General features: G+C 42.1%; 1 protein-coding gene across 6 annotated transcripts in view; it reads right to left on the minus strand.

Annotated features, from left to right (window-relative positions):
- specc1la (sperm antigen with calponin homology and coiled-coil domains 1-like a) overlaps window positions 1-24,519 on the minus strand; it is a 73,336-nt gene that overhangs the window by 14,513 nt on the left and 34,304 nt on the right. For 3 of the 6 annotated variants that reach the window (XM_015366301.2, XM_015366302.2, XM_015366297.2), the window contains 4 exons: window positions 23,340-23,430; window positions 17,672-17,761; window positions 14,995-15,160; window positions 10,297-10,399 (listed from right to left, as the gene is read on the minus strand). In XM_015366301.2, coding sequence (XP_015221787.2) covers window positions 10,297-10,399; window positions 14,995-15,160; window positions 17,672-17,761; window positions 23,340-23,430 — 450 coding nt within the window. The remainder of the gene's footprint in view (window positions 1-10,296; window positions 10,400-14,994; window positions 15,161-17,671; window positions 17,762-23,339; window positions 23,431-24,519) is intronic. The other 3 variants (XM_015366300.2, XM_015366298.2, XM_015366299.2) reach the window with 3 other exon arrangements.

Here is a 24,519-nt window from a genome sequence, read left to right on the forward strand (position 1 = left end):
CAATCATTTATAAATCAAGGCTTACAATTCAAGTTATAACCCTCTTTGCAGTCTAGTTTTGGTTATAATGCAAACATAATAATGTCTGATAGTAGCCCAGTGGTGCTAAACTGAATAAAATGGAGAACACTGGAGTCCGTCTTTCAGATGTGAGGGCTTGGAGATAAATACAATATCTATCCTCTTTCCACAGTTGCTACAGGTCCCAAAGCAACTTCAGACAGTAGCTCAAAATGTTTGCGAATCCAATGCAATTTTCACTCATTATGTTCCTCACATAAAAAGTGTATCACAAAGACACCTAAGTCTTTTTCAAGTTCTCAAATACCCATAGTTTTTTGATGGTGCTACCTGCATGCAATACTCTGCACATTAAATGAGCATGTGAACAGAGATATATCGGGTGATTCAAGTGCTGAATGGTCTTGGTCTACATCACTGTCAACGTTTCCAGGCAACTGAAAGACTAAAAGTCACCATATGAAGGTAGAAAGCAGGTGTCAAGAAAAGCACCTGCCTTGATTAACTGGAGACAGCACCTCTTTGTATCGAGAAAACACGGCACTGAGAAATACAGCGCCTCTTCTCCTTAATCAGTTGAGGACAATAATAGGAGATGTCGCAGAGAAAAGGTCTTCCACCTTACAATTCTCACGTATAATTCTTACCCTTCTCACTCTGCAATGAGGCAGCATAACCTTTTCAGAGACTTACTGGGCATCCAGTGACTTGTTATAAATGTTTTACCAAATGCTTAATCTCTATTAACAAGTACGTGATTTTCCCTTTTGCTCTTAAGCCAAAATGTACTGTTTTATTAACAGCAAGGCTACACACTGTAGAAATCGCAACTGTTCCCTGCATGTAAACTTCATATATTTCAGGACAAAGTGATCTACATAATGGTAGCAGACTTGTCAACAATTTATGAGCATGGTAAAAATAGAGTACATTATATATGAATCGGCCAATTCTAAGAGGAACTGTACAATAATGAGCAACAGCCAGGTAGAAATACCATTTACACCCACACTGAGGCACATTCAGACAGCTATCTATTACACCAAACCCAAATGGCAACCATAACAAAAAAACTCAATGATGAAACGATTCCAAATAAAATACACACAGGAACTGTTAAACGAAACATCTACACAAGATTAAAGCTTTCAATAATTCTACAACCATTTCTACACATAGTACAGGTTTATCTGCATGACACCATTAATGTCACTGCACGCAGAGCTACTGTATATCTTTTTATGCACAGTTCCTCCCAATCCCACATAAAAACTAACAATAAAAATGTTTTTGCTTCTTCAGTGATGCAGATTGCATGTACACACAGAAACACATCTGACAGTTAAATATGAGCTATATCAGAACACACTCACTAAAACGGCACAGCCACCAGTATAGAGTCATAAAAAGGATTAGGTAAACAACCCAACAGCCAGAACAATTTTGATAATCCTTTGACAACTTTGGGCACTGGACAGTAATCATATCAGGACATGAAGGCCTCTGTCTCATTCCTGAAAGAGTTGGCGCACACAGTACACTATGATCAAAGACAGTCTGTTTGCTACTGAAATATTTGCAACAGTTTTCTGACACTCCTGAAAAAAAGCATTGTATATTACAGTATATGTAATAGATAAGGAATCAACGTTTCTGCCATGAAACCTTCAGGCTATTCAGCAAAATAGATTAGATTAGTTTATGGATAAAAGGAAATATACTATAAAGAATCACACTAAACCAAAACTCATTTTTAAACTGCAAAACTACCATAAATGTTTCCAAAACCAAGTGATCTACCATAAAAACATTACTATCTTTTAAATTAAACTTTTGTAATTATGTCTGAAGATAGAAATGTAGCCCTTGATTGGTGATGAATAAACAAAATATACTGGGCAAAACACCTGTCAACTTGCTTGAAAGTGTGGCAGTACAATGACATATTTTCACACTACCAGAGTTATTTTAAACAATTTTCTACTGAGGTTACAAGTGAGTTCAGTAAGCATGTTACACAAGCGAAAGTGTAAAACATTTCCAAATATTTATTTCCCCCCCACTTCATTCAAACCATTTTTTTCTCATTAAAAAGCATGGTTGAAATGTATACCCAGTGCTTCCCACAACAACCTCATCTTAATAAAGTTGGAATTTAATCATGTGCTGGACTTTCCAAATTCCATCTACAGCCCCTTGCCAGAATCTTCAATTCCAGGAAAAGCAGCCACATCCCATTCAAATGTCAGTCTTCCAGAGGGTTGAAAAGGGCTCGATTGCACTCTACCAAATTGGGGTTTTTTGGTCTGTATTCACCACCTCAACAGGGGTCTCACGAACACAGATCCAGCCGGCGGGAGGAGAAACAACGGACACCAGCTCGCTTCACAGCAAGGTGCGGAATGATCTCGGCCTCAGTGAGAACTGGAATAACCACACAAAGCAAAGCTCCACATCTCATCTGCAACCAAAACTAGTCTGTCAAGCTGTACTGCAAGGGTGCGAATCAGAATTACGATGCCTTTTACTGGGAAACTAACTCCATGATGAGACTTACCTGCCATTTCCAGAGGAACACCCAACATATTGGAACAAATATTTCAATAGTAAAAATAAACACATTTGTCTATAATACAAAAGATAAACAACACTGATTCAAGCACACTCCTTGGGGAACAATAATGAGCATGAATATGAATTAGCTCTTTGTCCAATTATAATGCTAGAGCAGACTGAATGGTCTAAGTCCCCTCATTCAAAATACTGACTTAATTAAAAGGTAACAGACACTGACTGCTGTTTTAAGCTTATTAGGGCTTATCAGATATACATACTGTACAGTAGCTAACTCTGCCTAGTGACAAGGATGCATTTTAGAAAGAGGCCTGTCTTCCAGGTTAGGATGGGAGTTCAATCCAACAATTTCTTAACGTCTGCAACTGTGCAAATGTCAGATCTGGTGTAAGTGTGGCACTACTTTAATGCAAAGTCCTCAGGTGAATCTCATTGCATCATAAAGTCTTTGATAAATCACGGCTTGGTATATGTCAAAGAGCACCATATACCAGTGGAAGAAGGATGCATTAAGAAAAAACAGCCACCAGAATTTCTTTTGTCCTTTCTGTTAATGTGATGTCATCTTCTACCAACTTCTGTTAAAATCTCAGGTGACTCATTACCTCTGATTTTGTGTGACTCCATTCATTTTTTTTATCCTTCAGCATTTATAGCTTCATATTCCCCCTTTAAATGCCTTCAAAAGATTTCACCCAGGCAATCTTGGATATAGTCCTGGAATAGATCACTTCAAGGTATCTGCCAGAACAAATTCCTTACGTCATCTGATGGCAATGTCTCCTGTATGACTGCAGCATTCTGTGCTATCCAAAGGAAATCTGCCAATCACGAGATGATTCTGGGTTTGGAATTTGTGGGCAGCTGGACTGAAGTTCTGATTGAACTCTTCCCTTCCTCCGGTGGTTCCCAATCCTTGTTCTGGCGACTCACACACCTTTTGGCTTTTACTCAAGCTGAGCCCTCAGTTACACAATCATACCCTTCAGTGACTTCATAATAAATTATCTGATTCATTTGAACTGTTTTTTCCCCAACTCTTAAACCTGTTGGAGCTGTAATCATAGTGTTTCGTAAGTGAAATTAAATCCCACACTTGTGGCTAGAAACAAAATGTCAATATTAAATTGTTAGTAACTTCTTAGATCAAGTAAGGCTTCAATTATTTAATGAAGTTGGGATGGAATGATGAATGAAAACCAGCAGGTGTGTCAGTTACTAGGACCAGGAGTCTTACAACAGGCCACTACATCTCAACAGTCACGTTTGTTTGCTTAAGCAGGTATTACTTCCATACACCCCTGTGGCTGCAATTCAGTTAAACAGGTGTTCAATCAAGGAGGTTCCCAGGTTGCTGTTCAATCTTTCAATAACCGTGCAAGTACAATGGGTTCACTGCCTGCTGCTGCTACATAAAAAAAAATTAAAAGTCAGAAGTAGCTTCCCTGTACAAGAAAAGAAGCATCACTTGGACACTGGGGAATTTTTGATAATTGATTCTAGTGATTAAATTGCTACACAGCCTCTACCCCCGCCCCTGCCTCCCCCTCCACCATGCCCACTTTAGGGTTTCTGTGTACATTTATAACATTCAAGAGGCAGACCCTGGATATGGCTGCATGCAGTGCCAGGCGGTATTCCTTAAGGGCCAAGAGCCCCCTTCATAAAGACCCCAGGACACAGCTTTACAATTTTTTTGTTTTCATTTTCATCCCCCACACCCCCACCCCTAGCTATGTGTTGAATGAGAAATGTAAGCGGGAAGTTGAGCACAAAATGGAATTTCTTTTTCCCCTACCCCATCCTTGTCAGCATCACTACTTGATCTCCAATTACCTTTCCTCAATCTGCAAGACAAAATGGGCTTTGTCTCTCCAGCTGGAAGAGGGCTCCACAATAGCATGTCGCAGTACGTGCTTTTCGGCACATGAAAGGAACTGTCATTACAGGCGAGGCTTATATAGGCCAACACTGCCACAGCTTTTAATTGAGATTTTCACTTTGTGTCTTCCCAGTTCTAGTTTTCCCTACAAAATTAACTTTTTCTCCTCTGAGGGCTCTGAAGCAATGGACAGATTTCAGGCCGGATTAAAATGTACAGCTCACCGTGTTGTATACCATGGAGAAAAAACAAAAATGATCTTGAACGAGAACAGGGCTGTCAGCAGTCTGGAGCCTCACCGATTTTAATAGCTGCAAGGCTGGTTTTCATTTTCTCATTTCCTTGTCAGTCGGCCACACAAGGCCGAAGCCAAGCTCTGCGAGACAGGCGTGGCCGCCTGGAGTGGAGGGGTTTGTGGAGTTGGCCTCCACTCAGTGGGCTATTAAGGTAATAATGTGCTTGTTCAGGAAAAAGAAAATCCATAAAGAGAGGCTTGTTGATGCAAAAGGTTAACAAGGTAAGTTAGTCCAGAAGCACTGAGAGGAAACAGCGAGCGCAATAATGAACGTATTAACTACTCAATAAGGACGAGAGGCTGCATCGCCGTCCGTCATGGGGAAACAAACAGAAAACGTCAGTGTCCCCTCTGGGGGGCTAGTGGACCCTCACAAACATTAAATAAAACCAAATACAGGCCCATGTAATGCCTTCGCCGATTTTTAAACAGATTATTTCACCTGTGATGAAGAGCAACAGAAATTCAGGGGGGACGAGAACACAAGGAAGAAAATGACAGCACACCTCCACCTAAGCTCTTGTCTAATGAAGAATTCGTTAAAAAGTATACACAGTAAACAAAATAGTAGGGAGTGCTTTTTCTCCGAAATATTGCTTGAGAACACCAAGCAGACAGGACACCTCCAGGAACACAGGAGCCACAAGGAAAAGACAAGGAAAAGCGTCTGCTAGAACAATTACCAACAACAGCAGCCAGGTTAAAAAAACTAGTTAAATAAAAAGAAGCAATGAGAAAACGTCGATGCGTATTGTTTACTTTGACAACCTCATCAAGCACCGGCCTACTAGCAGTTCCCCAGGGCACGCTGCTGGGTTCAGGACGTTACTCGACAAGCATCACGTACTCCTCGTCGCCCTTCAGATGGGGCTCGCCGGCCCTCCCTCCCGCTGCCACCCCCACCAGCCTGTAGTGAGGGGGGGCTAGGGGTCAGCAGGTGGTAAGAAGGGTGAATGACCATCGACAGTGACACTGGAGAGACCTGCTCAAAGAGCCCCGTACAGATACTGAACTCATTACGGTGCGCGTGAATAATTCAAGCAGATTCCTGGAACTCCACTGCAATTGTACTCTGCTTCCCCACCGACCACTCCTTCTTTCTCAGGTTTTATGAGGCTAATTTTGCATCTCTGAGATGAGTGAAGCTGGCCAAAACCAAATTAAAATTCCTGTTTAGAAAAATGAATGAACTTGAGGTCAGTTTGAGAACCTGGATTGACACTTCAAAATGACATCGTGGTGAAACGCGAACTGATGGTTATTTAAAAGCAAAACTCCTAAGTGAATCCATTTTTAGTCTATAGGGTTAAGGAGTGTTTCTTATTGGGCAAAAACATAGGAAGTAAATATAATTTATAGCCATCAATTTCAAAACACTTAAAGGGCAGGTGAACCAAAAGGTTTAACTGAAAAGTGGCTATGTCCATTTTATTGAAATCTCAATTCACATAAAGTACTATAAAGTGTAGATTTGTGATTTTTACACAATTGTGAAAGCAAAACACCTCATGTTTTGAATAAAGAAAAAGAAGTCAGTTCACTTAATATCCGATGGGCACCATTTCGAAACGGGGACCTCATCGAATACCAAAAATCTCTCTACAGCAGCAAAAAAGGTAATCGCATGCTGTGTCCACAAAATCTTAATCATGTCGAGGAAAAGCCCTTCTTTTAGCAGCACAACCATATCACAAGAGAAGAGAAAGTTCTTTTACTATTACTGTAACATTCAGCAGGGAAGGAACAGTGGTTAAATACTCAAGGAAAAAGTTCTTGTTGTTAAGAGGTTCCAGATTCAAACCAATGTTTTCAAGTGCTGAAATATTACTTCTAACAATAATAGCAATTGAGTTTACAATGACGTCCAAGTATTTTCACTATATGTAAATTGGTAGGTCTTATACTGCACACATACTCTACTGGTGTACCTGACTGTTTAATAATAATAATAATAATAATAATAATAATAATAATAATAATAATATTTCAAGAAACCTCTTGAGATTTGTTATGACCACAAGACGCAGGAACTCGTTTTTACATCTCATCTGAAGGACGGCGCATTTTTTTTTTACAGTGCAGTCTACCCGCCACTACACTGAAATAGTGAAACAGACCTCAGGGCGAGCGCCCCCTACTGGCCCCTTTTAACGCCTCTTCCAGCAGCAACCTCAGCTCTCCCAGGAGGTCTCCCATCCAGGTATTGGCCAGGCTACCACCTGCCGAGCTCTAGTGGGTTGCCAGTTGTGAGCCGCAGGGTGATAAAACTGCTGGCTATAAAATGCAAGATTAAACGCAAGAAATGCAAGGTCTTACTGCTTCTCCAGTCGCCGTGGTCACTAATCTCTGCAAGATACTTGGGGTAATTATTCTTCCCCTTAGGCCATCTTGAGTTATCGTCAGCCTAATTTTCTACAAGGAAGAAATCTTGAAAATACATATAACAAAACACCATAATCTCTGAAACATCCTGGAACAACACTGACACTGAACGAGTTTAATGGGGCAAATCTGATTGGTCTTGCAACAGATTACCTTAAAAGCTGAAGTAGAGGGAATTACAACAAAGAAACAATAAAACAAGGTATGTGTTAGTTTACACACACAGGTATATCAAAAAGGGGGGGGGGGGTTTGGATGCTTAGAAAAAGATTAAGCAATAAAATGTCTGTTTACCCTTCTAAGTCAATGGCAAACACATCATTACTGATAATGGATAACAGGATACTGGCATAATGCTTTCTTAAATGGAAATGTGAACAGTATACCAGCAGCTTTGCATCACACAAATAGAACCACAATGCAAAACGGGGTCTGAAAAAGTCTTACAATTTTTGATTTTGCAGTCACTGTAGCTTCATGTTATAAAGGGTCAATCTGGAGCTGCTAAATGCTACTGACTCGACTTGTGCTTCTCCATACTGCATAAGAAGACAGCTCATTGGTCCTTTGACACTATAAGCTCCTTAGCTTGTGACAGGAAGCTGGCACCAGCTGGTGAAACTGTATGCTACTACAAGAAAAATCATGACATGGCCCAGTGATTATGTCACCATCAGGCGCAACTTTGAAAACACTTTTAAAATGACCAAGCAGATTTAACAAATGCTTCATTGCTTCATCCAAAAATTGAAAGGTGAAAGGAGAGTTACTCTCCTTCATTTTGGCCAACCTCTTGATAATTCATCTTTGACAGACTTCAACAGCAGAAGAATGGAATTCCCCAGTGATGTGAACAACACAAAGGACTGGAAATCAATATTCAGGAAAGTGTTGCTATAATTTCACTGTCTTTTTTATTCCCAGAAGCATTCAATGATTATTACCAGAATTCTAACATCTGCTGCACTGACCAACTAACCCAAGTTTCTTAAATTTCTATTACATTAGCATCTACTGTTAGAAAAAAAATACCTTGCAGTCAGTCAAGTTTACAGTTTCATATGCTGGACACAGTGTTGTTGATAAAGTCCATCAGAAGGACATTCAGGTTATCAGATGAAGAGTTTCTATAGCCTGTTTAACTAAAGCATCGCCATTCCCTGAACTAGTCTGTTCCTTGATACAGCACTATATTCACGATTGATTTTAGCTTTGGTTTTTACCAAGTGTAGAAATGCATGCAATAGCAAGAACTAAAATAAGAGCCAACTGACTGTCTCTGGTTTCCTGGGATGTAGGGTAACAACATCGTCTGAGGAGCTTACAGCACAAGGCAAAGCCAGCCCAGGTTTAGAATATGCTGGATTAAACTGGTATGGAAAAGGGATATGTTTATTTAGCTTTTTGGAAAAATAGTTCACAAGATGCTTTCTCAGGTCAGTGGAAGATGCAAACAAGAGCAACAGCAAGGAGCAATGAGCACCAACAGAAAAACAACCGAGAAAAAAAATGATTTACATGTATGAATAAACACTGAAAGTGGAAACTTTGGCAGCATCTAGCACCTACTAATCTTCTGCAGATGTGGTGAACTGTGGCTATGCATGAGAGAGATGCGTTTCAGACAATCGAAGTGAATTAGGGGTCTAAATCCTTTTGTTTGAGACAAAAAAATAAAAAAGATAAATAATCCTTGGAGCATTGAGGAAGACACCCCTTTGTCCATCAAAATCTTTATGATCTCATTTAGAAAGATTTCTCTTCTAATTTTTTCCCAGCTTGTCAAAAACAAAAAATGGCTGTCAGATTTCAATTCTAAACTCTGCCTTCTCTCAGTGCCTCCCAAATTTATTTGCTCTGAACAGCCTCCCACTTAAGATGTAACCTCTAAACAGCTTAAGCTCTACTGCTGAAGCCCTCCCTGCCAGGAGCCGCAGCTTAAATCTTATTTCAAAAGCCACATTTCAACGAGGAAGTGACAGAGGGTGTCTGTTTGATAAAATATTTAATTAAATGCAGTCTGCGCTATCTATAACTCATGTCACTAAGGGATAAGGAACACCACCCATGTGCATGAATCTGTCCCTTCACCTTGGGAAAAAAGGTACAGATCCAATTAAGAGCCTCTCAAAAGACAGTCTTTTATACAGCATTTACTTCTCAAGCAATACAATCTTACTGTCAGCCAACACGTAATACTGTCAGCTCTAAGACTCTCCATGCCTCTAAATTCCAGCTTTTATAAATCAAGAATCACCAATTATTTTGGTTAGATCTTTTTTATTTGGAAAAGCAAGTTGTTTTTTTTTTTTGCAGCTACGATACCTACAACCCTCCTTCGGTCCATCAGTCATTTCACGTGTCAATATGCGCGTTTTAAGTGGCAGTTCTGCACCATTCTGAGGACAGGAGCCACCCTCCCCAACAGCGCCATCGGCCTGAAAGTGCCAGAAGACTCTGAGGCTCGCTGTCTCACTACGCCCACCCTACCCTTGGCGGGAGTCCAAGTCAGCTAGTGACCTGGGCAGGAATCCTTGGTCCCAGAGCTCACACTGTGTTTGGGAGAACTTGGGAGGCTCCTAGACTCTACCTCCTAAGGCTACAGTTTGCCTTTTGGAGGCTGAAGAAAACTGTTCCTACGAGTATCTAAATGCACAGACACTAGCCGCAGCCTCAAGGAGAAGGTTTCTATTTTTGTGCATAACGCACAAGAGCGAGTCTGAAGAGTGCAGGTGGTCCCTGTTGTCTTCGCTAGTGGCAAAAACAAACAACAGTCCGACAGATCTTCCCGGAAGCTGCTCACCACCGTATGGTGAAGTGTAGTGCCTGCATCAGCCCTGTACCCGAAGGCCGTGGCCAAGAACAAAAAAATCAGACACACAAACTAAACTGCCTGCAACGGCAGCACCTTCTTTCTGAAAGCGGCTGAGAGTTCATCTCTTGGGTGAATAAATAACAGACACTGTGTTTGAGGGTTTCCTAACCTAATAAGTCAAACTTTTTTTAAAAAAATAACGAGGAATCCAGAAGCCCAGTAGGGCAGCAAGCGAGCAGGTTTTGCTCACGACTGCAGAGGCTGGCCTTTGGGGAGGCCTTTGAGATTGCGTGTTAGAAAGTCGTCCGCGTGATGCAGCTGGCTTACCTGGTATCCCTCGGTCTTCTTCTGGCACCACTTGAGCAGCGCGTTCCTCTTGGATCCGCCGTACTCCCGAGCCAGTGCTGACAGGGGGTCCTTCCTCTCCTCCCTGTGAGGACACAGGAGCTTCAGTAAGAGCTGGGGCAGTGCAGCACGCTTGGCCATGCCAGGACGGTCACTCAACCTGCTGCGCAGACTGGGCTGGCCTTCCGAAGCTCACCTCCTGCCACTCACATTCCTGTGGCGCTGAAACCCGCGGTGCTGAACAATTCGCTCTGGGTAATTTCCCGGTGTTACCCACAGTAGCTTTACCCACAGTAGCTTTACGGCCAGCAGCCATATCACCCTGCAACTCACAACTGGCAGCCCACTGAAGCTCAGCAGGTGTGAGCCTGGTCAGTACCTGGATGGGAAACCTCCTGGGGAAAACTAAGGCTGCTGCTGGAAGAGGCGTTAGTGGGGCCAGCAGGGGGCGCTCACCCTGCGGCTCATGTGGGTCCTAATGCCCCAGTATAGTGACGGGGACACTATACTGTAAACAGGCGCCGTCCTTCGGATGAGACGTAAAACCGAGGTCCTGACTCTCTGTGGTCATTAAAAATCCCAGGGTGTTTCTCGAAAAGAGTAGGGGTGTAACCCCGGCATCCTGGCCAAATTTCCCCATCGGCTGTTATCAATCATGGCCTCCGAACAATCCCCCTCTGTGAATTGGCTTCATTACTCTGCTCTCCTCCCCACTGATAGCACTATGGCTGCCGTCGCATCATCCAGGTGGGGCTGCACATTGGTGGTGGTGGGGGGGAGTCCCCATTACCTGTAAAGCGCTTTGAGTGGAGTGTCCAGAAAAAGCGCTATATAAGTGTAAGCAATTATTATTATTATTATTACCCTACTCATCACGCTTTTCAACATCATGAGCAGACTCCCTGGCTCTGCAAATTCACTCTCAATTCCTGAAGAGTACGCCAGCCAGTTTGAGCCTCCTGTTCCAACATTCCCCGCTTCGTTTTTTCTGCGTTTTGTCAGCTCCTCTTGATAACTCGAAAAAGAGTGATCCGTACCAATTTACAACTGACAAGAGCAGAAAGGTGTAAGAGCATCACAGTTGCAGACACTACAGAAAATGACTAAGGATTTGTGCCTGGCATCAGTAGGGCCACAAAATCTCTTTAAATTCATGCCGAAAGCAAGTTAAGAAGTATGTGATTGCTCACCGTGCAGGTAGAGCCCTAAAGAAAAGAGGTGTTTAGTTAGCTAGAATTCAAGACTCCTAACTGGAAGGACCTGGAACTGTCGTAGGCTCTAATCCCAGGTGAGACACCACCGTTATGCTCGTGAACTTTATCTTTCAGTAAAATGCCCAGCTGCATTAACGGGTGCAGATGAACAAAAGCTTAATGCCAAAAAAAACTAGCAACTCCCCGCTGTGAACAGTTCTGTGGAAACCGTGTTTGTAATTCATTATAATGTTCAAAATGTTCAAAACTCCAATTTTAATTCAGAAGCTAATTGAGGGAATTCTTTACACAAAGGGTTGTGGGGGTGTGGAACAAGCAACTTAGCTATGTTGTTGGAACTGATCTCCAGGCTTTTTTGTAAAGCAACAGCTGGATGAGATCCTCAAATCAAATACAGTAGCAACTAGCTATGAAACGGGCAAAGCTGATTCAATTCACCTCCTTTTATTTTAACTTATTTAAATAATAAAACATTAAACATTAAACATTAAAGCCAATCTAGATTTAAACTTAATGGCCTGTTATTTTAGATCAATAATAATGCCTCCTGACTAAAATGAACACATTTTCACATTTGTTTCTCAATAGAACTGTGGTGGAGTATTTGTTAGGCTAGGGGTTTTGCCTTTCTTCATCTGAGTTTGAACAGCATACCCAAAAGATGTGACAAAGCCACTTTAACAATTTAATTACAAAAGAAGCCCTCTGACACAAAAGTGGGACAAATGGCCCAGTGTCTCGCCCAGCAGACCCCCTCGATTTTCTCTCCTCCTCCTGCCATGTCTCAGTAATGGGAGAGGAAGGCTTGCCTCTGTAATTGCAGGAGTTGTTTCTGCAGGCAATGGGGCCTGAATTAGATTGAGCTGGTTTGTGGCTCTCTTCCCCTGCAGAGGTAAAAGTTCTTTTCATTTGCACTCCGCGGTTCAGACGGGCTGTCAGGCACGCGCGACACAGGGGTGGGGGGGGGGTGGTGAGGGCGACACGTGCGTCTCTGCACACGTACACACAGGCCAGTGCCAACGCACACACGGGGCACTGACAGCGCCTGTCTTCCACAACACCATCTACTCGACACCCTCTTGCACCAGGATCTCCAGATACGGCCAGAGCACAAAAACCACAGCCTGCTCGGCAGAGAGTAACTAATGAAGCAAATATTAGCTCTTGGTTCTAAGGGAAGAGAGATTTGTTTTTTTTCTCTTCCTGTTTATCTCAATGTGATAGTGCACCTCCAGAGTAATTTATACAGTACCAGCTTCCTTGTTTTACATGTGGGGTTTTTACAAAGCCTTTCATATCTCTAGATTTAAACTATTTTTGTTTTCTAAAACAAACCAATCAGGAGATGACAGAGGTATGAAAATAAGAGATTATTTATTTTTATTGACTCTTGGTCATTTCAAAAAACATTTGTACAATCAGCTTGAGAGCAGAAAAATGGAGAACATTTCAGATGAAGTCATTCTTCAAGTTCAAGTGCCACAGAATTAAATTTGGCAGTACTAACCTGTGGGGTGTGCTTTCTCTACTGCCTTTTCATCTCTTCAGCTACTGGCCCTTATTGAACCGGAATGCTAGTTTAATGGCGTTTGCCTTTAAATTAAAAGATTTAATCTTATACTATTTTAGTTTGAACTTCTGAAATTCCTTCATGAGCCGAAGTGGCTCACAGGACTGGAGTTCATACTGGTTTCGGTACGGATTTTCCCCTGGTTGAACTGATGTACCTTGTACTAGGATAGTGTGCAGGAGTGTCCCCTTTGGATACTTGTACCCACAATCCCTTGGGGGTGGCTTCAGAGACAACCACAGTTCCATGCCTACCTTCACAAAGGGAAAGTGTAACGACGGAAATAATAAGTGACAAATACTCTGATCTGAGCAACCTGAACACAGAAGAGAGCTGCGATATGTTAACCTTACAACAGCTACACCCTCCAATATGGCGTGAGTATCACTTGGTGAGGCACAGAAAGCTGCTGGTGAAACAGGAGATGTGGTCTGCACTGCCCTCAAGTAATCTCTGTCCTTGCTACTGTACTTTCAAAAACCTGCATCCCCTCCGAAAATGGCAGAGTCAGGCGAGGACTGGCTCATTTAAATTCCTGTTGTGCTGCTGTTTGTGCCCTAACTGGAATGAGAAAGGAAAGAAACGAAAAGCCCTTTTTGAATTGTACATTCAAACGTCTCTTCTCTTTCAGCATTTTGGATTTCCTGCCGGAAAGCGAAACCCCAGTCCTTTGTTGATAAATGAAGTAAGTTTGGAGGGATAAAATGAAGCTGGCTAATCCAGACTGCTGCTCTGTATTGAGTCCTTCAGTTCAAAGTTTGGTGTGGAACTGAGATTGTTTATAGTCCTTCAAGCTTTTCTTACATCATGATCTACAAATACTCAGCAACTACAGTAACTTTCACACCATACCTTTAATACAGAACTATCTTCAGAAGACTACACATTTAGATAACTAGCATGCTGGTGAATTCTTGTGAAAGGTTGGAACAGAAAAGATTTTCACATGATGGATTTCCCTGCGGGCAGCATGGTGGCAGGGTTCACTGCCGAAACTGCGAGTTCACAGGGTCTCCAGCAAAACACAGGGGTCAACTGAAGTCAAACTCTAACTCAACCCTGGTAGCTACACTGAACCAGTGGTCTCTGGGCTATAAGGCCATATAAGATGAGGGTGTAGCTTTCATCTGCTGAGCCACAGATAAATGAAATCAAACAAAAGAAAGGGACTTCCAGTATATATTCTGTTATTCACGTTTCACATTGTAGTGATTCATGTTTAACCCAGGGAACCGATTAATGATTTTTTGGGGTTCTCCGCACAACATAAGTTAACTTACTAAAATCTGTGACCTCAACACACGCAAATCAAGAACACTAGCTATTTTGTCAATATAAAGCTGTCATGGCTTCCAGCCTCCAGTTGGTAAACTGGTTTGGATCTGGAGCAACCAAATTAGATTTTAATGAAGACAAAACACATCAATGGAAATGACTGGAGCAAAGGTTAGGCAAGGTGGCTGCTTGTTTACTCCTGATCACAGAACAATTCAGTTCAGCAAACACAATAAGAATGTATGACCTCAAAAGACAACCGGTGAGATCAGCACAGAAAATGGGCTAGAAGAGTAACGATTTGTGTGCCATTTAACAATCAGGTACAGTACATGTAAAAGGCCCATCAACTTCAATATATCGAAAGTACATGGACACCATTTTAAGTGTAAATGTAATAGCTAAATGTTAATGGCATGTCTTTATCATCATCAATTCCTGTCGAATAGCAGAAAGCATTACACATTTTAGGTTGTGTTGACACTTTGTGGGGATGAGGGATCAGAATTGGAGAGTGCCTTGAATTATTTTTCTCCCAATAAACTGCATTGTTTTGGGTGGGGGGGAATTAGCCCTGCTGTTACTTGTGAGAAACGGAGCCGGGAGCGGGGTGTCTCTTACCGGAGGCGGCTGCGGGCAGTGGGGGTGACGGAGGCCGTGGGGGAGGAGCAGGAGGACAGGGACAGCTGGGGTGAGGCCGAGCCCATGGCCATGAGCGAGGCTGGAGAAGCGCTCTCTGGAGCCGCCATGTCCCTCTTCACCTCTTCGCTGCTCCTGCGCGACACTGCTGGGGGACAGAACACATCACGTGAGGAGATCAGCTCTCGCAGGACCCCCCCTCCGGGACCAGCAAGAACCGGGTGACTTAAACGGGTTTCAGGGCAAAGATACTTCTTAAACAGACAACACAGTATAGGAGCAAGAGAGCTGACAGCTGGCCAGGGGTCACCTCCTGACTGTCCCACTGTTGTATTACCACACCTACTGCGCCACACCAGCTAGGGCAGGGCTCTTGACAAACATCCTGGCCTTGGCAGTCTTGGGACAACGTCTGTGCCAAAAAGAACACAAACTGTATACTCACTGGCAATAAAAATTCACTTCCTTCTGAGGTACTTCAGGTGCCTATCTGGCGTTAACTTCACAGGAATCATCCAACGATTTCAGCTTCCTGGATATTGTCACACCAGCCTTACAGGACACCAGGACTTGTTGGCTTTTTGCCTGGTTAGGTAACTTGTTTCCAAGCCAGATTCATGACAAATTGTGCAGGAAACAAGGGAAACTGCTTTGGCACGTTCTGTGTAACCCTTCAAAGCAAAGGGTTTTCAAAGGATACTGCAGGCTATACAACAATTAAAAACGTAATTGGTATGAGACGTCTTTGTAAGAGGGAAGAGTTTCCTTTACTCTACTCTAATTTTAAAAACAGGTTAAACATGCTTCAGCAATCATCAGATTCAACCTGGCAGTGAGTCTGAAAATGAACCATGGTCACTTGTCACTGTTGTTTGCTTAAACTTAAGTGCTCTGTAAACATTGCACTTAAAATTCCACAGTTTCTATACATTGTAGTGGTTTCTTTGTAACTAGCAAGCTAATCAAAAAGCTCATCCTTGGTACTAAGGAGAAAAATACAGTAACGGTTCACAGCACAGAAACACTGAAGCAAACCTTTATTGCAACATCTGTTTAAACCACTTGCTCAGAGCTTAGTGTGAAAATAAATAATAAAGGCTGCCGAGCATGTTATCATAGAAAAGTGAATTCAGTTAAGCATTATAGATATGCCTCTCTATTCTCGATGTTATATGGCAAAGTAGTACAGGGGCAGAGAACTGATCCATGATAATCTCTTTTATGGGTCACGCACAACTGACTTAAAAACTGTTTTCCCTTTAAATGATATATTGAAAATATTAAATCATGAATTTTAAACTCTGTTAGCAGCAAACAATCTCACTCAAAAGCAATGTTCTAATGCTAAAAATAGCATTTATGATTTACTGTGTCTTAAAAGGCAGCTATTCTGGCAGTGTACTGTATATTGTTAGTGTCCTGCTGTTGCAACTCAAATCTCCTAAAAACAATGCATGTGATGGCTTCAAATAACAAAAATAAATGCTGATGCTACCTTTTCAAGCACTTTGTCGAGTGCACTCAAATCCAGCATATTCATGCTGCTGTTGTGCATGCTGTTTATATTTTATGTTCACGACCCTTAAGGTTGTATGCACAGAACAGTGAAAGGTTGACTATGTATTGTTCTCCATACTTAGAATTGGAGCTAGGTGAGGAAATAAAGAGATAGGACACCCCAATAAAATAGACTCTCAATGCATATGCTATATGCAATGTCAGCAAACAGAACTATGAGTCAATTTGAAATGAAAGACACCTGATCATTCATATTTTAATTACGATTGGATTAAAACTCTTTATAACTCTACCATTTGTACTGAAAGCATGTATCGCTTACATTCCTTAGTTAAAAGCCGTGAGAGAGAGGGCTTGTCACCCCAAACCTACTGTGCTTGGTTTGCTGTCAGAATCATTACGTAACAAACAAGCATATGCTTTGCCTCCTAACATGACGTTTGTAGTCATACAGTATGTAACAGCACTGACTATTGACCAGACCTAGATCATTGCTCAATACATACAGTACAGTACATGCTCTTCAAGGACAGTTCTTAGTGCTATCTTTTAACCCTACAGAAGACAGCTTTAAAGAAGCTATGAGGTGTAGATATTTGAAAGTTACAAAGCTGCCAGAAATAAAGAAGAAATAAGGTTTCTCAAGACACAAAGGGACCTCTATGTTTTCACACACACTTTCAGCCAGTGCTCCTGTACAGAAGCCAGTTCTATTGAATTGAGGTCATTTCCATATCCAAGCCACAGCGGCTCATCGGACGAGCCTTTCCTGGTTTGGGTGGTGTTAACTGAACTGAGAGCACGTGACTCCCCCACCGGATGAGACGCCAATCCATCATAGGACCTGCCCCCGGCAATACAGGAGCACACCAGTCATACAGCTGGGAGGACTGGAGCAACTGGCTCAAAGTCACACACTCAAAGTTCACCAGCAGTGTCTGCAGTTGGGATTGGAGCCCTGTCAGTTCTGAGCCCAGAGAGTTACCCACTAATTACAAAGACCATAAGAAAAACTACAGGAAATTTACTGAGGTAGCTGCTACAAGTACAACTATTTGCAAGCGTGTTGAAAACGTGTTTGTAAGAGTTTGTAAGAGAAAAAAGGAGGGGAATCCCAGAGATCCCACGGCAAGCTGCCCACCTGAGATGGATTTGGAGGAGTCCAGGGTGGGAACCCTCTGCAGGGAAGAGGCAGGCCGGCTGGCTGAGGAGCTTCTCAGTAGATGCTCTGCTGGGGGAAACCGGAAATGGGAAAACACTGAAAAAACCAGCAGCAGCAGCACTACACAAACACAAGTTAGCATGGAGAGAGCGGGTCTACAAAATCACAAACACCACAAATAAGGTTTGAAGGTGTTTTTCTCTGTCCTCTGGGCTTTGGTAGCATCATTCTGAAACTCTAGATTAAGTACAGAAGTTGCAGCTCCAAATCCCTATGATGATACTAATACAGTATATCTACTTCATCAGTTCTCTACCCAAGAATGACCCTGCACACACAAAGTATTAAGGATTTGACAAAGGGGCACAGATCACCAACATCGACGAATGAGACCTGCATTACAGCCTTGATGGGTACAACAACAATCCATGATTATTCCTAATCTAATCAGTACTGGACATCAGCAAGACAAAAATCAATCTGTAGTGAGTGCATCAATTAGACCCAATCAAAAGACCACACAATCACTTCGAATTCAGACAACATACTGTATCTGAAGACCAGTTATGACCTGTTATGACAACATTGAGCTGAAGGTAAAGTGACTCGTTCCATTCTAACGCCCTCACTTCAGCAATAAATTAGCTGTCCACTTTTCTTGATTTTCTCAATTTCAGCAAACAGATCTTTTGTAAGAGCTAAGTCTACATTTTTTTCCTGCAGCTTACAAAAACCAGAGCACAAGACTGCAGGAGCCAGTGTCTACTTCAGTGCTCCGAGTGATGCAGGGGTTTGAGCAAATGCCAAGTCACTTTAAAGGCAGCGCGTGAATATCTGTTCAGACAATGAGCGGACCACACGCTGGATATTTTAGGAATACCCAAGAAGCATTCACCGCTGAACCACAAGAGCATCAGCCAACATTTTCACTTACACCACAAGACAACTCAGTTCTACTGTGGCCTCAAGACAACAACACATGATTCCAATTTAAACTACAGGACTTTTCTGATCAGCGCCTTTCAATCCTTCCATTTCCAGACACTTTCCCTGGGCACCTGCGCTTTAAGACACAGAAAGAGACAAACTTATAACATCCTAAGCCACTGATGGTGTCGGCACCCAGGGATGACCAGAGGCCACTTCTTCCATGATATTTAAAATAATGCTACATTGACTCTTAAGACAGATGGCACCCTTTAAACTTACCATCTAAACAGTAAGTTTGAAAGGTAAAACCTCTATAATTTCACCTACACCTCCAATGACTGTGCAAGTACTGTAGGTCTTTGTTGCAAACACTACAAAATACAGTGATTTTAATCAACATGCCTGAGCTTGTGTTAAGGTACTTAAGACATGACTTCATGCCGGCACATGGTTGTGAAGAAACAAACAGGTCTGGTGTAAAAACTGCTACTAGAAGTAACAGTATACGTTTCTGTTACTCAGTACATTAATTGTACCCTTCAAGATGGAAGCCAGGGTTTGGTGAAGAATGACACTAAGGACCGTTCCAGACTAGGCTGCATTTTTTCTTATTTAGATATCCTCCACCAGGGCATTAAGAAACAAGTGTTCTTGTTACAAGCTGAGATGTATACTAATAACTCCCCAGGGTGGAGTCTAGACATTCTTGGTGGGGTATCATTAATCACTGCCCCAGGACTTTGCAAAGAACACAACACATTGCTTCTGAACTTCATCCAGACTGATTTTTTGCCCTCTTTAACAAGTGGCTTAACCCACAGGGTATGGTGACTCTCCAGTTACTCTTGCAGCAACACACTGGGCTTTATAGTTAATACATAAAAGGCCTGGCAGCCTGTATGTGCCTCGCAGAGAGTACATTTTACCATAAGGGAGAAAACAACTAGTTTCTGTACTCTGAAATGCTATAATCAGCATACAGTATATTAAGAACACAACCCAAGACTTCCTCTCATACTAGTATTGTGACTTTAAAATCAAACTAGATATTATAATATTCATATAAACTAAATGGATATTAGGACTTCATACATCAAAATAAAAACTGTACTTGAAAGAATACAGTGATGGCAAGGACTGAAAGAAGGCCTTTCTGCGCATCTTAAATGTAGCAGATGCCGGTCTAAATCATAATGTTGATCTAAAATATCTACTTCATCATTTCCCTTACCAGTACAGAAATCGCAGCGCGATCAAATATTTCACTTTTAGCACACAATATAAAGCTGTGAATTGAAACCCGAATACAGTTTTAAGTCCAAAATTAGAAAGGCTTTCTTGAACAAAGCAGCATTTTCCTTTACATTTTTATTTTACAGAACCAAAGCAGAAAGAAATCATTTACATTCTCCTCCCACATCGATGAATTTACAGTCGGATAGTTGTTACAACATCTACATTAGTCCTATTCTGAATTTACAGTCGGATAGTTGTTACAATATCTATGTTATTCCTATTCATTTTCCGGTCTTTCTTCCTCTTTTCACATCTCGTTTCCACAGTCTGACGCATATCAACCTTCTGGTTTCTGGCAACTGACAAGCTGGAAGGGTCTATCCATCCAGTCATCACCAGATGCCCTCTTGTGGGTGAGGTGGTGGTAATCCAACTTGATTTTTGAATATGATTTCTCTCCCTGAGCAGGACCACACAGACAGGGACAATTTACAGCAGCCAAGCAATCCTAGGCAGAGTGTCTATGGGGGAATGACAAGAAACTGGAGCACATAAAGAAAACCCATCCACATTTAGGCAGAACATGCAAACCCCACATAGAAGACAGAAGCGAACCAAGGACCCAAAATCTGCAAGAGCGTATGTCATTATTTATTAACTGTCCCAAACAGAACGGTCTTTTCTGAAATGCGACTGCAATGCTGACTGACTGCAGGACTGCAGTAGGTGAAGAAATTAGCCTCATACACTCTGCTGGAGCCCATAGCTCCGATGAATCCTGCAAAACCCTGATATCACTGCCCAGCTGTTTCCTTCAGGCCCTATGGGAAAGGGATCTGAAGATATTTTTCAGGATGTATAACTAAAAATATGACTAAAGAAGAAAGACAAAAACCACCAATTTAATACTGGTCTGTGCTGAATACAAGTTAACTCAACAATGAGAAAGAAACCACAAAATCCTTAATTCACCTCTAGTTCAATACATTAGCAGATCATTGCTAAAATGATGAAAAAGGATTATAATGCCCAAAGACGGTAAAAATCAATTTGCTAACACAGTCTGACATTATGGAGCAGATGAATAGATTGCAGATGGGCGCGAAGGGACAGGAATTCAGGCTGAAGTCATCCATATCACTAATGACCTCTTCTAATCTAAAAGCGGGTTCAGATCGCTTTTTGAGCCAAAAAGAAAAAAAGATCAATAAGTTTGCAGAGGTCACCAGGGGTTATTTCTGCTTCAGCTCTAGTAGTAAAGTGTTTTTTAATGGTTTATTGTGATCAAATTTCTGTTATGAAAATTCTTTCCAAAAACGTAAGAAATCCTGCCGATCTCCTTCCTCCACAATTCACATTTTACTATGAAGCTCATGACGTGCTACATATGCCACCTGGTGCATGATGATGGCAATGTATAATTTAACTTTTTAACAATCACACTGGTAAAAAATACTTAATAAAAAGTGCAAAAAAAAGAATGCCAAATAGTTAATCCAACAGAAACAGAGAAATAGTTGTTCTTTATTTTACACATCAATATGGTATTAAATGGACCCATTAATGATGTTTAAAAATGTACCATGGAACACAACTCAGGATTTTTCATGAAGGATTGGGAATCCATCCACAAACAGAAAAGCTCTTGGAAACCACAACATGGTAACATGGTACTGTCTCCTCATTCAATCTCACCTTAATGGCGTTTTAATTTTATGTTCCTGAGATGGGTTGGGTAATGTAAAAAAAGAGGTAATTGCCAGTCTTGCTTGGTCACACCTCATCCTTCTCTATTTCCATATTATTACAACTGACATGTAAAATTAATGTCAATCCTGCAGACCGTACTGAGCCCGGCTACCCTTTCAGCACCAGTGAAGCTCACAACAGCACCTGAGGCCCGGTTTATTATTGGATTCTGAAGTCTAAAAATTCTTCAGGTCGCATGTTTCAGAAGTTTAATATAGGGGATCATCGGTATTACATTTTCCACCACGCACAGTCCTGGAAAATAGGATGAAGCTTTGGCAGGCCATGTAATTATTTAGATTATCTCCGATCAAACATCCCTTGCTGCAGAAACCCCATTTAAAATAAACGATGAGCTAGTGCACTGAAAATGAGTGTATCTCTTCTGCTCTCATGGCACAGCATGGCTGTTTCCCACTGTGCGAACCGTTGTTAGGTACAGTATGTAAGCTATGGCCTCAGGGGAAACCTGCAGGTTCGAATAAGGTGGTGATCATAGTGAGGTTATATTGCTCAGGGGCAGCTTTGATTAAAGACCTGCTGATGACCTGTTTGTTTTCAAGCTCTGAATGTATATTACAAATCTTGTTCCACATCAGAAAGACAGATAGGGGGTAATGATCACCTATGGCTTTAAAATACCACTAAAAATGTGAAAGTGAATGGGCTCCACTCAACTGCCCTGGACAGCATGACACGCAAGAATGAACTGTGCTTGTGTTGAATAGTGAGCTAACATAAAATAGCCACATGAAGCGTCACTCATACATTAGGTAAAGAGTTTGCATCCATACTCCTGTACGGAGATGAATTACTGAGCTGTAGCTCACAAAGCTAATACAACAACAGTGTTTTAAACAGAACATGATCATGTGAAATGCTATCCTTTATGAACTATGTGCCATTTGTGTGTAATCTGGGGATAAACGCTGAATAGCAGAATGAACAGCTGGCATGCTTCTGTGGACACAAACATGGAAGGTATTTCCATTACTGTCTACTGAAACACCTCTGTGCCAAGTGGAACTGTCGGCTGAGCTTGAAGGGAATAAAGCCAATAGGAGCTGTTTCAATCACGGCAAGGCAGGGAAACTGCACTTCACCACACATTTCAAAGCTATACAAGATGTGATCCTTCCACACAGAAATACACTGTCCTCTGGTCGGACAGAACAGCCTTTGCAATGAAGCATCACCGTCCAGATAGGGAACAAACAGTTCTTTGCAGACCTCCTAAAATGTATACTGTTCTGTCCCCAAACAACCAAATTACCCATACTGTTCATCATTATTTTTGTCTTATTTAAACAGCCCCTCCTGGCCTCTTCATTAACCAAATACTAAAGCAAGTTCAGTCAAATTTAAGAGTCCAAGTGATTTTAAAGTCACAGGCAATTTTGTTTTGTTTTTTTCCAATTGGGGATGTTTTAGACCCAAACAACCCCGTCCTGAACTTTTAACATTCGATTCTCCTCTTTATGGGCCCTGCCAAACTTGCTGCAGTACACCTGGGATTCACTGATGCCTTGATGGTTCCAGACTTCTCAGCTAGACAAAAGAAGTCATTTACTCCTATCGTTTCAAGGCTTAGCTAGAGTTTCCCCTACCCAGGCACTCTCTCTTTCTCAGGGACGGTTCCTGACCCTGAGTATACTCTCCCCATCTCCCAATGCTTACACACTGGGCCGCAGTGACTCCGGAAGCCCGCGAGCTCTGAAGCTCAGTCACTAACCTGGGACGTTGATTTCTGCATAGCTGGGTCTCTTGTCCGCAAGTGAAGACAAGGGTTTAGATGAAGAAATGGGTCCACTTATGGAATGTCTCTGAAACGGGCAAAGGTAGAGAACGTTATTAGTGCAGTCAGCTGATCTCCTCCAAAAGGCACAGGTTTAAAAGCATCTTGGTCTGGAGTTAGCTTCTTATAGGGTGAAGATATATTTACTGTGCTATGAGCTTGTATGAAACAGGGGCCCAACTTTCACTGCGTTCATCCCACTGCACACTTAACTAAAACTATACAAATTCAGTAGTGCAACTCCTTTCGTCTAGCAGGGAGTACACACTGGACGGGACACCAGTCTACCGCAGGGCACAGAGACAGATACAGGCTCAAACATGCACACACTCACACCAGGGCCAATTTTCTCAGAAGTCAATGAATCTGCTAGAATTTCTTTGATCCGTGGGAGGAAACCAGAGCACCCAGAAGAAACCCGCAGGAACATGGGGAAAACATACTGTACAAACTCTACACAGATAGCACGACAGGCCGGGAACTGACCTCAGGGCCCCAGGGCTGTGAAACAGCAGTGCTAACCACAGCATGGAAAACTCATTAATGTCTAAAGGCACACTTGTTGACATCCACTGCACTGTCAGCATCTCAACACGTCTTTTAAATTAAACGTTTTGACAGATCTGCGACGCTCAGCAAAGCTGAGGTAGATCAGTACCCCTCTGGGAAAGGAAACCTCCAAGAAACTCCTGTTGCTGGTGCTAGAGGTGTTGGTGGCACCGCACTGTGCAGTAAGGAGGTGCCATGCTTTCGATGAGATGTGAAATCACATTCCTGGCTGCTTGGTCATTAAAGAACACTGTTTGAAAGAGCAAGGATATTGATCCCACTGTACACGTCTCACTTCTCCGCCTATCTGAAAGCACACCATGGCTGCCACACATCACTCAAGTGGGTGCAGTGTTTTCCCTCTTGTACATAAAGTGCTGCCACTGCCACTGGGGAGAACAGTGCTTTCAAAATGCAAGAATCATTATTACAATGCAGAGACATAGGGCAGATGTTAAACATTGTTCACACGTCCTGCTATGCTCCAACTCCACCCCAATTATTTCTATGAGTTATACCGAATCTGCGGTGCAGCACCTATGAAACATAATGTTGTTCCATTCCACCG

This window comes from Lepisosteus oculatus, chromosome 22 (assembly GCF_040954835.1).
Source record: "Lepisosteus oculatus isolate fLepOcu1 chromosome 22, fLepOcu1.hap2, whole genome shotgun sequence".
NCBI classification, from domain to species: Eukaryota; Metazoa; Chordata; class Actinopteri; order Semionotiformes; family Lepisosteidae; genus Lepisosteus; species Lepisosteus oculatus.